General features: G+C 54.3%; 7 protein-coding genes across 7 annotated transcripts; 3 read left to right on the plus strand and 4 right to left on the minus strand.

Annotated features, from left to right (window-relative positions):
• Window positions 1-113: 113 nt before the first annotated feature.
• A1O7_07730 (uncharacterized protein) lies at window positions 114-2,000 on the plus strand (the record flags this gene model as incomplete). The annotated part of the gene is made up of 7 exons (XM_007761727.1): window positions 114-408; window positions 467-661; window positions 728-1,114; window positions 1,163-1,504; window positions 1,562-1,659; window positions 1,712-1,751; window positions 1,819-2,000. 7 exons carry the CDS (start codon window positions 114-116, stop codon window positions 1,998-2,000), a joined length of 1,539 nt encoding a protein of 512 aa, XP_007759917.1.
• Window positions 2,001-2,253: 253 nt separating this feature from the next.
• Window positions 2,254-3,773, minus strand: A1O7_07731 (3-carboxy-cis,cis-muconate cycloisomerase; the record flags this gene model as incomplete). Its single annotated transcript, XM_007761728.1, has 2 exons — window positions 2,254-3,540; window positions 3,615-3,773. 2 exons carry the CDS (start codon window positions 3,771-3,773, stop codon window positions 2,254-2,256), a joined length of 1,446 nt encoding a protein of 481 aa, XP_007759918.1.
• Window positions 3,774-4,389: 616 nt separating this feature from the next.
• A1O7_07732 (acetyl-CoA acyltransferase) lies at window positions 4,390-5,766 on the minus strand (the record flags this gene model as incomplete). Its single annotated transcript, XM_007761729.1, has 4 exons — window positions 4,390-4,429; window positions 4,484-4,885; window positions 4,938-5,575; window positions 5,623-5,766. 4 exons carry the CDS (start codon window positions 5,764-5,766, stop codon window positions 4,390-4,392), a joined length of 1,224 nt encoding a protein of 407 aa, XP_007759919.1.
• Window positions 5,767-6,153: 387 nt separating this feature from the next.
• On the plus strand, window positions 6,154-7,398 carry A1O7_07733 (alcohol dehydrogenase; the record flags this gene model as incomplete). Its single annotated transcript, XM_007761730.1, has 1 exon — window positions 6,154-7,398. The coding sequence occupies one exon, from the start codon at window positions 6,154-6,156 to the stop codon at window positions 7,396-7,398; it is 1,245 nt and encodes a 414-aa protein (XP_007759920.1).
• A 475-nt stretch (window positions 7,399-7,873) lies between these two features.
• Window positions 7,874-8,581, minus strand: A1O7_07734 (uncharacterized protein; the record flags this gene model as incomplete). Its single annotated transcript, XM_007761731.1, has 1 exon — window positions 7,874-8,581. The coding sequence occupies one exon, from the start codon at window positions 8,579-8,581 to the stop codon at window positions 7,874-7,876; it is 708 nt and encodes a 235-aa protein (XP_007759921.1).
• A 562-nt stretch (window positions 8,582-9,143) lies between these two features.
• A1O7_07735 (uncharacterized protein) lies at window positions 9,144-10,146 on the plus strand (the record flags this gene model as incomplete). Its single annotated transcript, XM_007761732.1, has 5 exons — window positions 9,144-9,239; window positions 9,327-9,539; window positions 9,592-9,699; window positions 9,777-9,866; window positions 9,922-10,146. 5 exons carry the CDS (start codon window positions 9,144-9,146, stop codon window positions 10,144-10,146), a joined length of 732 nt encoding a protein of 243 aa, XP_007759922.1.
• A 757-nt stretch (window positions 10,147-10,903) lies between these two features.
• Window positions 10,904-12,681, minus strand: A1O7_07736 (uncharacterized protein; the record flags this gene model as incomplete). Its single annotated transcript, XM_007761733.1, has 3 exons — window positions 10,904-11,775; window positions 11,859-12,292; window positions 12,356-12,681. 3 exons carry the CDS (start codon window positions 12,679-12,681, stop codon window positions 10,904-10,906), a joined length of 1,632 nt encoding a protein of 543 aa, XP_007759923.1.
• Window positions 12,682-13,147: the final 466 nt, after the last annotated feature.

The raw sequence follows: 13,147 nt of genomic DNA on the forward strand, positions 1-13,147 counted from the left end.
CAGAAGCGCAGCTCCCCTGCTGCATGAGAAATCGGTGTAGAAGCTGGACCATCTTTATGATGTTGTAGTCTTCGGATTTCTACTTGGACACCAAATTTCTGCGTTGAGCCACGATGTCGAAATTGCAGATATTCCTACATTGTCATCGAAGCATAAGAAACCCAGTACCATTCATTCTTCCTCAACGTCGCTCATTTTCCAGCAGCCATGTCCGACTTCGAATCAACAAGTTCTTCGATTCGCCATCAAAAGCCGTTGCGGATATTCGAAGCGGCGACACTGTCCTCGTTGGCGGGTTTGGACTATCCGGCGTACCGATGACACTGATCAACGCGCTTCGCGACCAGCCAGAAATCAAGGATCTCACGGTAGTGTCCAACAACGCTGGAATGCCGGGAATAGGGCTCGGTCAGCAAGATCGCATCGGGTGGGCAATTAGAACGCACTAATACATGCAGGCACGCAGGTCAACTACTAGACACGAAGCAGATCGGCAAGATGATCGCCTCGTATATCGGAGAAAACAAGAAGTTCGAGTCCATGTACTTGTCTGGCGAGCTCTCTTTGGAGCTCACCCCGCAAGGAACAATGGCGGAGAGATGTGCAGCCGGCGCGGCTGGGGTGCCTGCATTCTACACGCCAGCCGCGTATGGGAGTATAGGTAAGAGAGAAACCTGATGACACCTCTTCGGAAGCAGGAACAGGGCTTACGTTTGATCTGTTACAGTGCAGACAGGAGAGCTCCCAGTGAGATACAAGGGCGACGGCTCCATTGATCTCATGTCCAATCCTCGCGAGACACGAAGTTTCAGGGGCAAGCAGTATCTGTTGGAAGAATCGATTTTCGGAGACGTTGCGCTAATCAGGGTCGACAAGGCCGATCGCATGGGGAACTGCCGATTTCGCAAAGCCCAGAACAACTTCAACGAGGTCATGGGGAAGAATGCAAAGTTGACGATAGTGGAGGCGGACCATCTCGTCGAGGCCGGAGAAATTGCTCCAGAGGACATTCACCTGCAAGGAATCTATGTCGACAGGGTCATCAAAGCGACGGTGCCCAAGGAAATCGAGAAGCGGACGTTCGCGAAGAGCCCGGAGGAGAAGTTGAGACAAGGTAGGTGACCTGCGTTGTGTAATCATTCGACGGAAACTAACGGGTCAGTGGCTGGGGCGTCGGCTCGGAGGGAGCGCATCGTGAAGCGAGCAGCCCAGGAGCTCAAGGATGGCATGTACGTCAATCTCGGCATTGGGATGCCATTGCTGGCCCCCGACTTTGTGCCCGAAGGCGTCGAAGTCATTCTTCAATCGGAAAATGGCATGTTGGGAATGGGCAGATACCCGGATCCTGGCGCCGAGGACCCGGATCTCATCAACCCAGGCAAAGAAACCGTCACGCTGAACCCCGGGGCCTCCGTCTTCGGGAGCCATGAAAGCTTTGGCATGATCAGGGCTGGAAAAATCAACTTGACCATGCTCGGAGCGCTGCAGGTCAGCGCGAACGGAGGTAAGCTCAGAGTCAGAAACGCAAGGTTGAATTGCAACGTGAACTAAATCGACACAGATCTCGCAAACTTCATGCTACCAGGAAAGGTGAAAGGAATCGGTGGCGCGATGGATCTAGTGGCGAACCCACAGGAGACCAAAGTCGTGGCTCTCATGGTACGTGGCTTTCTCGAGACGTGTGATTTCAAGGACTCACCTCGATCATTAGGACCATGTGGACAAGCAAGGAAATCCCAAGATCCTTCCCGGTGAGTTCCAGTCCCAATCCCTTCTGAGGGTATGCAGGGCGATGACACTGACGTGGCGGATGCACAGTCTGCACATTCCCCCTGACCGGAAAGCGATGCGTGTCTCGAATCATTACCGACCTTGCGGTATTCGACGTCCGACTGGGCGGGCTGGTGTTGATTGAGCTGGCTGAAGGAACCACCGTAGAGGAGGTCAAAAGCAAGACAGCCGCTGCGTTCACCGTTGCCGATGATCTGAAAACATTCTAGCTATCGGGGCCACCATGAAGCGGCCAAACGAGGGGGGACCTATTTGATTGGGCAGTCTAAGCCTTGGGCGAGGCATGAAACACCTATCGTTGACAAGTTTAGGTTCCTTCAGGTCAGACCTAGATGGGTATATAGACTACTACAGTACTGTCAACTTGGATGCAACATCGCTGTCTATCTAGATAATTACCTGCAAGCTGTGATTACGGACCTGCAACGAACTGTGGAATGACTTTAGGTAGGTGATGTGGTTCTACCTTCTCAGCGCAAGGACATCATCGACCATACGAGTCGAGGATCCTAGGTAATTGACTGGGTCGCACAGTTTCTCCAGCTCGTCCATGCCCAATGCATCAACAATATCCTTGCTCTGGGACAAAGCCTCAAGCAAGGAAGTCTTGTTCTCTACGGCTTCCTGACATGCCTTGTATACCGTGTCGTGAGCCTTCTGGCGGCCTACATGTGGCGCCAGGCCCATCATGACGGCCTCCCCTACTATGAGACCGCCCGTAGAGTTCAGGTTTGCCAACATCTGCTTCTCATCGACCACGAGGCCAGAAAGGGCGAATGCCGCCTGGTGCAGAGCCCCAACCGCCACGGTAAAGCTTTCGGGGATGGCCACCCATTCGAGGTGCCAAGGCCCAGAAGCGCGCTCAAAGTCCGAGACCATCGCGTCCAGGCCCAAGCTCGCATTCGATCTCAAGACCTTGGAGGCAGCCAGCATCAACTCGCTGGAGATGGGGTTCCGCTTCTGTGGCATGGTAGATGATGCCCCTCGGTGAGGCACGAACGGTTCCGCGACTTCTGCGAATTCGTTCGAGCACATGATCATGAGATCGAGGGCGATTTTGCCAATACTCCCACCCACCAACGCAAGCAGATTGAGCGTCTCGGCGACACCATCTCGTGCGACGTGCCATGAGATAGGGGGGTCTACCAGACCCAGCTCGTTGGCGAGTTCCTTTCGAACAACCACTCCTGCTTCTCCGGCTCCCAACGAAGCCAGAGTCCCGGCCGCACCACCATACTGTACCATCAGTGCGCGGGACCGCAGCTGTTCGAGCCTCTCCCGGTGTCGGTAGAGGCTAGAAAGCCAAACCGCGCATTTATACCCGAACGTCACGGGAAGCGCGTGCTGCAGGTGTGTCCGCCCGGCCATCGGCGTGGCTTTGTACTTTTCCGCGAGACCCTCCGTGGCCTTGATCACCTCGCCGAGTTTGCCTTCGACGATGGCCAAGCCCGATTGGATCTGCAGTATCGATGCCGTGTCCATGATATCCTGCGTCGTGGCACCCCAGTGGAGGTACTTGCCCGCGTAGTCCCCACACATGGCAGCGAGTTGCCGCACCAGGGGAAGGATCGGGTACCCCACAATCTCGGTCTCGTCGCTGAGCCGCGCCAGGTCGAGCGACGACGCCACTGCCTTGTTCGCGATCTGGTCTGCCGCGTCCTGCGGGATGACATTCGCCCTTGCTTGGGCCTTCGCGAGGGCGATTTCGACCTCGACGCATCTTTCCAGATAGGCTATGTCGCTGAAGACCTGGAGGCCGGACAGAGTCAAGTTAGATCGTTCGTGGGACAACGTGTTGTTGACTTGTGGTTGTAGTAACTTACCTTCCGGATCTGCTCCGCCCCAAAGAGATTTCGAAACACCCGAGAGTCGATGGCACTCACGCCGGACATGTGTCTTCGGGGTTTGGCCAGCGCGTGCCGCGCCTGCCACGCCTTGGAAGCATTGAGCCTGAGATGCCGGTGCAGTCTCAGTGCAGTCATGCTGGTCGATGTCAATTTGGAACGTCTGGGAAGCGCACACAAAATGGACAGAGGCAGAACGCGCCTGGGATGCAACAGTTGAAAGAGACTCCCATGTTTTCGAAGATCTTGCTACAACGAGGAGCTGCCAGATTAAGCTAGACTTGACACGATCGTGGTCCTAATCGAGTAACTATTGACCTTTCCCAAAAGGAGGTTAGGGAGTCACGGGTATGTAGCGGCAGCACAAACGTGTCGTTAGTTACAATCAGTACAGTTCGCGGAACCCTACAGTAAAGCGCATTATGCATTTATGACACCAAATAGAATAAACGTCCTTTCTATAGCTTGACAATCATCTAGCATGGTCCTTGCGTCCGCACGCGACTGCGCCCAAAAAGAAAACCGTCTTTCGCAATCCGCCTCGTAGTGACTCCACGCCTTTCAGAGTGCTCTTTCATGACCTGGACGTGGCGACGCCGCGCTCAATATGTGGGACCCATGTTTTACGGACGGCACACAATGCCACATTCGCACTTCTCTAGCGTGGAGCATTTTGACTTTCGTGTCTCTCCCTGTCTCTTCGCTTCCGGTCAAGATGATGCAGTGGATCGGTTGGATCAAGAGTGTTGCCATCTTACTCCCTCTGAAATAGTGTCGCAACTCCATGACCCGTACTGAAGCATAGTCAGCTTCAGCTTCGGAAACATCGTCTTTTCGGACGTTCTCACCTGGCACACATGCTCACAATCCCGAATTCCTTTTCCTCTTGTTCGAGCTGGGCAAACAGTGTGGCTGTCTGACGTGCTCCAGTGGCCCCAGTTGGATGACCCAAGGCAATGGCGCCACCCCTTGGATTTACCTTTTCGACATCGATGCCCAGCGCCCGAAGGCAAGCAAGAGTCTGGCTGGCAAAAGCCTCGTTGAGCTCGAAAATATCGACGTCCTTCTGCGAGATCCCGGTATACTTGTAGAGTGCAGGAATTGCATGGATAGGACCAAGGCCCATTTCATCGGGTTCGCACCCCGCGACCGTTGTGCCGAGGAAGCGTCCTATCGGTTCGATGCCTCTTTCTTCTGCCCATGATCGGCGGGCAAGAATGCAGGATGAGGCGCCATCCGATATTTGTGACCTGAGGGGTGTGTAAGCTCAAAGTCAAACAGGCGACCGATTGAAAGACCCACGAATTTCCGGCCGTGCTTCTCCCGTCGTCACCGAAGGCGGGTTTGAGCTTTGCCAGTTTCTCGAGAGTAACGCCAGGTCTGATGGTGTCATCCGCTTCAACCTTTAGCGTCGTATTTGCGCCTGTAACGTCGTCGGTTCTTCTCCATTCGACGGCGACGATTTCCGAGGAGAATTTACCGGACCGCTGGGCTTCCAGGGCTCGTGTATGGCTCAGGAGGGCGAATTCGTCCTGGTCTTCTCGGGATATACTGCATCTGGTAGCCACGTTCTCGGAGGTCATCCCCATTGGCATGAGGCAGTCCTTCGCGCTTTTGACATTGGAGTCCTTGAGCGAAGGAGACACATCGATGGGAACACCTCGACTTCCGTAGTTTCGTGTCATGCTTTCAACACCGCCTGCGAGCCCAACGTCGATCTGTCCGGCTAGAATGGCGTGCGAAATATGGGTAATAGCCTGCAAGCTGCTCGAGCATTGCCTGTTGACAGTGTGAAACGTGGTGGTGACTGGAAACCCTGCATGATTCAAGGCCATTCGGCCCGTTTTCGCAAATCCAAGCTCGGCCAGAACATTTCCGATGAGCACATCTTGGACATCCCCAGGTTCAATGCCGGCACGCGTCACGGCGGCCCTCATCACCTATCTCCGTATCAGAGTTTCGTCGCAAAGCAGTCAAATGGTCGTACCGGCATGAGAATATCTTCAGGCCAAGCATCCTTGAAACCGCCCTTAAACGACCTTGTAATTGGACTTCGTACAGCAGATAGCAGGACGATATCGTTCGGTGATTTGGTGGCAAGCCTCCCTAGCAGTCTTGCAGGCAACGCCATGCTGTAGAACCCGCAGAGGACTTCACAAGGCTGGTATAAGAAGACGATCCCAGCATGACTGGGGGAAGGAGTCGAGCCTTGCCAAGAGGGGTCGATCAACAAGCAATTCGATGTGGGGAAGTAACGATGTTGACATGGGGATATCTCGGGATCTTGCCAGCGACGCAAGTAACTGCCGTTTGGGGAAGGTAGGTGGGTTTATCGAAGCATCCCTTGTAACCCCTCATTACTGTGTAATCCACATGTCTGGAAACCTGTCAGTGGCCAAAAAGGAACAACACCTATCTTGTCAATTGGCCTCTTTGCCTTTCGGTCGAGGAGGAATATTTCAGAAGTCTTTCCAGACATCGATGCTTCATCCTTGACGTCGAAACTCGAAAAGGAGAAATGAGCTATACCCGGGGACAAGAGCAGTGCCGACCTGCCTTTGACAAGAAGCCGACTCCGAGATTCAGTTCTGGGCTGCCCTTTGAAGAAGCATGCGCTAAACACGTCGAGCATACCTTCAAGGCTGCACGCATCTTTATCTTGGCATCAAGGTCTTTATCGAAGCAGACGGACAGCTTAGAGAAGCTGAAAGGAGCCTTGGGCGACCGTGTGGCTGGGTGTCACATTGGCATAAGCCCGCATACACCCATTTCCGAAGTCGTTGAAGTCATCGACGATGTAAGGAAACTTGATGTTGATTGCCTCGTCACGCTGGGGGCAGGGAGCATCACTGATGCCGCCAAACTGGTCAGGTTTGCGATTGCAAACTCGGCGTGGGATGAGAAGGCAATAAGCACCTTGTGGGGTGGCCACTCGCACAACCCCACCCGTCGTGAGCACATTATAAAACCAACAATCCCGATGATATGCATCCCAACGTCACTGTCCGGAGGAGAATACCAAGCCATTGCCGGCGCGACGGAGACCTTGACCACACGGGCGAAAAGGACATTTGAGCCTGGCGTCGACCCGGAACTGGTTATTCTTGACCCGGAACTGGTCAAAACTACTCCGCAATGGGTATGGCTGAGCACTGGAATCAGATCAGTCGACCATTGCGTCGAGACAGTGTGCAGTCTGCAGAGTACACCCGAAGGAGATGCTGCCGCCAGCCGTGGACTGGATATGCTGGTGCGCGGACTGCTCAGATCAAAAGCCAATCCAGACGACTCGGAGGGCCGGTACCTCTGCCAGCTTGGAGTGGTCCAGGCAATGCAGGCTGTTTCTACAGGGACGCCATTGGGTGCAAGCCATGCAATAGGACACCAACTGGGACCTCTGGGAGTTGGACACGGCGAGACGAGCTGTATCCTGTTACCAGCGGTTTGCAAGTTCAACGCCGCCAAGGGAGCCAACAATGCCAGGCAAGCTATGGTTCGAGAGCTGTTGTTAGGACTAGAACCTGTCCAAGCCGCGATCAAAGCCAGAGGTCGCGAGGCGAACGACCTGGATCTGGGCGATATCCTCGACATTGTGATTGGGGAACTTGGCATGCCCCGGTCCCTCCGGGCCGTCAACGTTGGCAGAGACAAGTTCGGTCTGCTCGCGGTCAACAGCTTGCACGATCTTTGGATCAAGACAAACGCCTTTCCAATCACGGAAGAGGATCAGGTGCTGGAAATCCTGAACATGGTGGCAGGGTGAAAGGCTGCTGGAGCTGAACCTGTAACTAGACATGCTTCGAAGACGATAGAAGGAGTAATTCCACAAGGCGGAGAAGCCACCACAGCCCGGACTGACCGAGACATGAATCCCCCACAAGCTCCGCGCATTATGGGCGTCGAGTCGATCGCTGACCAGCTACACAGTCGTACAGTAGTCGGCTGCCCCCTCGCGTGACTTTAGGCGTCCTTGCCTCAGCGGATCCAGCGTTTGTTTTCCGCCATCACCGGTGCTTCGATTGAACCCGAAGCATAACCCACTGAGCTAAAAGATGGCTCAAGGTGACTCGTCCGTAGTGTTTAGGGCTCCCGCTACATGTTGTAGACCAGCCAAAGGAATCGTTGTCACCTATCCGCTGGATAACATCTTGGAAAATGAGAGACTCTTTACAAACCACATGGGAGAGATGCGGTCATTCTAAACGGACTTTCTCCAAGCTGGAGCACCTGCGAACACATCAAGTCCCAGACCAGCACATTCGATTACCGGGAGCGGTGGGAGCGAATCGTACTCCACGAAAAGCTGCGTCCTGACCGCGATGATGAGACTGGCTTATCGAATCCGTTCTGCCGTGCCGAGAAGACTCAGTGCTATCCAGCAGCTTCTTCGTATCCGGATTTATGTCTGGCGGACGGAGACCTTGACCAAGCGATGCGTTGGAGTCAAACCCGGCGCCGTGGGCTAGCAGCAGCTCTACTATCTCAAATCCACTCCACCTGACTGCCACATGTAGAGGCGTCCGTCCGGCGTTATCTGTCAAGTTGATCTCGGTTGTTGAGACTGTCGAAATGAGTTTCACAAACTTCTTCAGCTTCCTGGTGGCCGCGTAGTGCAGGGGCGTGGTACCCTCTCTGTCCTTCACATTGGGGCTCGCGCCCTGGTCTAGCAGTGGGTTGACTGCCTCAAGCTTCTTCATGCGCACGGCATGGTGCAGCGCAGTCAAGCCGTCTGAATCTGACGCGTCCTTCTGCTCCTGCTGCAGACTTTCACAAAGGGCAGAGATGATCGCATCATGGCGCTCGAGCGAGGACTCTGAACGCCGAATGGCAGGCGTTGGTGATGCGTTCGTCCTCAGGACCGCGTAGATCAGCGTGGTCGTTCCCTTTAAGCCGAGCTCCCCAGGCTCCGTTCTTGTCCTTTCGCCGGTCTGGACTACGGCTTTCATTGTGGCACCTTCACCGGGTAGAAGGCCCACCATGGTCGGTTTATCGAGATAGATGGCGTAATGTAGTGCAGACAGAGCCTTGTAGGTGCTCTCTGTGTCCGCACCCAGTTTCAAAAGCTTCTTCACCACGGGGTAAGGGTCCTCATCGTTCTCCAGTGCATGAATCAAGGCGTTTTTGCCCGCCTTGTCGCGCACTTCGAGGTCCCCACCATGCCGATGGCTTCGACAAATGGAGGCGGATGGTTGCAGCGCCGTTCATTCTAGCTCGTCTTATGCTGCTACTCATTCCGGTTTGTACCGAGTTGCCGAGATGGCTACTGAAGAAGGGTCGATATCAAGCAGCCCACCTGGCCTGGATGAGACTGCATGGGTCTCCAACGCCAATCCTGGCTTGTCGCGACCTGTACTTCACCAATGTCCAGACTCAGCACGAGACAACTTACATCTCAAGAGGCCAGCATAATCGAGCTATGCCACTTCAGCCTGCCAACAACGCTATCGCTGCGCACGATACCTACCAGAATGAAGTCTCACCGACAAGCTATCGGACACGATTCCTGCAATGTTCAAAGTCGCGCGCATCCGAAGAGCAGGGGTAGCTGCGTTTGTCGTTATGATTGCTCCACAGGCGTGCGGTGAAAGTGTCATTGACTCCATGGTTTTTCCCTCGTATACATTCCTGTCCAAGGCACCTCAGCCATGATATCTGACTAGGTTAAAGGGATATGACACTGACAACCAATAGGTGAACATACTTGAATTCCTTTCTTCCACAATCTTCAATGATGCACTACTTGGCGGCCGCCAAGATCCCTCGACTGGCAGCAGTGATACGAGTCTCAGTGACGATCTGGTAACGAACGAGGGAGTTCAAAAGAAGGCACTGTGGATGAGTTTCGGCTTTGGACTGGCAAATTTCCTCTGCACCGTGTTTGCACTAATCAACATCGACAGCAAGGTATTTTACCCGGCTCGTCAACATCATGGTAATAGTGCTGAGATCACAACAGGGGCGTCGGTTCCTCTTGAACCTCTCATTTCCCAACATGTCTTGGACCTTGCTTGCAGCTGGTCTTTGCTTCTTAATACCAGATGGAGACACCCGCGTCGGCCTGATCGTTTCTTTGTCCTTCTATTCACATTAGTACGGCATTCCTTCCTGACCCGATCACTCCGATGACGTCTGACCGAATAGGCATACTCCGCTGGTGAGGGACCGGTTGCTTTCATCATATCCAGCGAGGTATTTCCGCTCGTGAACCGCGAAGTCGGCATGAGCTTCGCGGTAAGTATCCTGACACTCTAACCCCAGTAATCAAGCTTTGCTCAGGGTTTGACAGGTCTTCTGGAATTTACTGGGCGCAGGGATTTTAGCCCTTACTGCGCCCATCCTGGCATACGGGTTGACGCCCACCGGTCTGCTCGCACGTTTCGCCGGCCTGGATCTGGTATGCTGGGCTGCCGTCTTTTTCTTGGTGCCCGAGACGACGCGCATAGGCTTGGATGACCTGAACAAGATCTGCAAGTACCGTTCGGGCGTCCGGCGCCATCGAAAGTCTCGATGAAGACACTAATGAAGTTCCCAGTCGATATTAGGACGCTGATACATATCAGATATCACATCGAGATTCTGAAATGGGTTCTCCGCAAGCGGCAAGATGAATCAAGACCTTTCCACATCTCGGCAGAGGAGCAGGAGCAACAGCAAATTGGTGTTTTAAACTGGGTCAGCTGCCTCATGGGCGCGTGAGTGCTAGAAATGTCAATGTCCTGGATCATGCTGTCAAGCACCCCATTAATCTGTCATGACCATGCCCAGCTTGTACATCTAGCTAGCAAGCAGGCAGAGCCTCGCGTGGACAGCAATGGGCTGCAATGCCTTCATTTCGTTGATGAGTACTCCGTACAGGTAAGAAACTAAGAGAGAAGGTAGAGGGGCGGCAGTCTGGAAGACTCGAAGAAGTGGTCGCTGCCACCAATTCCAGTCAGGACTAGTGAAGTCACGTGACAGGACTTCCCCATGACTCGCATGCGCCGGGGGTAGCAATAGGGCGGCATCACCCTCGTCCCAATCGAGGGCAAGCCGCGCGGCAGTTCTACAACCCTTGGGAGAAGTCATCATCGCGGGCAACGTCATGAGATGCGCATCGGAGATATTCTTGATCTCCTCGGTACTGCAACAGCGCAGAGATGTAAATTACCTGCGGGGGATCGTGTGGCAACCTTGACGTGATGAGGCTCCCCTGACCGAGGGGTCATATATATTATTGTACATGCCGGGAATAGATAGGCAGGTGGGTATAGCTGCTTGAGGACGGCAGTTCACGCAGCAGCCGACGCTTCTTCCTTCGATGTTGCCAGCACCCCCGCTTGAGAGGGCCCAGTCGCTAGAGAACCCGTGGCCGCGGCACTCAGGACCTCCAGCCCATCGATCTGAATGGACGGTCCTGTGAAAGTCTTCCGTTTTCCACCCCACCAGAGAGCCAGCGTGATCAACGAGACCCCAACAAGAACAACGCTGACGTAGTTCATGTTCTGGGCCGTCACGGGCAAGAACACAGGAAAGCTGAATAGGACGGTGTAGAACAGGGTCCAGACCACAGAAAACAGGTTGCAGAATGGTCCGAGCAGGGGACCCAGGTTGAATGGCCGGGCTGGTAGCACGTTCGCTCGTCCGCGGACCAAAACAATCGCTTGCGGGATAGCATATGTGATATTCAACCCCAGGATCGAGAGAGAGATGAAGCTGTTGAACGCCGTGGTTGAGCCAATGTAGATGAGTCCATAGAGAATGCAGAATACCATGGTGAGGAGCGAGGCGTTGACAGGCACCTGCAGCGTTGGATGGACTTTGGCAAAGAAGCGGGAAAACGGGAGGCCGTTGTCACGAGCAAAGGCCCACGTCAGTCGTCCGGCGGTGAGGAAGCAGGAGATGGTCGCGCCATAATACACGACCAGGAGCCAGACGGCTAGAAACGCCGCTCCTCCTTGATTGTGGAGTGCTTGATAGAAGACCGTCAGGATCGGGAGATACGACCCGGCGACCTCGTCAAGGTCGTTGGTCGAGAACAAAAATGCGACGGCCCACACCAGACTGGTACTCGCTCCAATGACCATGGTCATTCCGATCGCTCGTGGGACGTTCCTGGAAGGGTTTGGCATCTCCTCTGCAATATGCGTTGCCGCATCGGTTGCTGACGACCAAAGGTCCTTGGTCAGTTATGAATTCGGTGCATGCAAAGCGGGGCTGGCTGGCATTGAGCCGCGGGAAACGTACCCAAAAAGACATACATGCAACTTCCCACGCCGAGGAAGAAGGCAATCCCGTCATTCCATCCCGTAAGATTGACCCATTCGACAAACACTGTGCGGCCAGATTGTTTGGTCTTGGAGGCGGCCAGGACGGCGATGCAGAAGACGAGGAAGCCCACGAGACTGGCAGCGAAAAAGACAATCTCGGTCTTGGGCATCAATGTTGGAAGGAGAACGAAAATAGCCACGGCGAGACAAGTGAGCGCCACGTAGACGAGGTAGACTTGCCACTGCGTCCAGACATACTCAGGGTTGAAGAAGGAGGCCAGGTTGACGCATATTTGAGCACAGTAGATGCAGGCCGACGCAGCTGTCATCCACCAGGCGACCACGCTCAACCATCCTGCTATAAAAGCTATGGGCGCTCGATATCTGGGGGGAGCTACCATGAAAGCGAAACTGTGTTTGCCCGTCAGAAACCGCGGAGAAAATGCATGAGTTCGGCCCGTGCATATTGCTTACTGGTATTGTCCTCCACTCGACGGAAAGGCTGAGGCAAGCTCGGCCAGCCCTGCATTGATGAAGCTGCAAGCTACTGCAGCCACCAATATACCCCAGAAGATCGCGGGGCCGGCACCGGCGAATAGCGGAGTCACGAACACGGCGGAGATGCCAATCCATGAGTTGGTGATGGTGAAAGCCAGGGAGATGGTTGCGAGGGTTCCAAACTGACGTGGCAATTCGCCCACGTGGCCTTGAAGTCGCAGTTGAATCTCGTCGGCGGACAGGCCTGTAACGTCCATACTTGACCTGTCCGCGGGGGCAACGGTCGACTTGCCCTTGTCCATGGTACCGGCACTCTCACTCATATTCCGGTAAGTTCGCTTTTCTCAGCAGACCACGGTGTTCGAGCTGGCGAGGAGGTTCTCAAGTACCGCAGAAAATAGGATAATTATGAGCACCGGGTGATTTCGGACGAACTTTGCTGAGGAAGAATACTCCCAGGCCGACGAAGAGACGTTGAAGCAAGTCCATTTGAATGTCTTTGCAGAGCCGATAGCTGATAGGAAGATGTTGGTTGCTTGGCAGGAGCTAGGTGAATCAATCCTAACAAGGGAATCTAGAGCACTCTTGTGGCACTCGTCGTGGATCCTGGAAACGGACTGGGCCACGAGTCTGAGATATTGCCGGTTTTCGGTTAGTGCTGCCCTCGTTCCGGACATTGGCCTCATTCGGGGATGGGTCCAAGTGGAGCTCTACCCACCGACGGCATCGGACCTCGAGATACACAGTAGTTGCTGGTGCGCATCCCCG

This window comes from Cladophialophora yegresii (genome assembly GCF_000585515.1).
Source record: "Cladophialophora yegresii CBS 114405 chromosome Unknown aczIN-supercont1.5, whole genome shotgun sequence".
Classification (NCBI taxonomy): domain Eukaryota; kingdom Fungi; phylum Ascomycota; class Eurotiomycetes; order Chaetothyriales; family Herpotrichiellaceae; genus Cladophialophora; species Cladophialophora yegresii.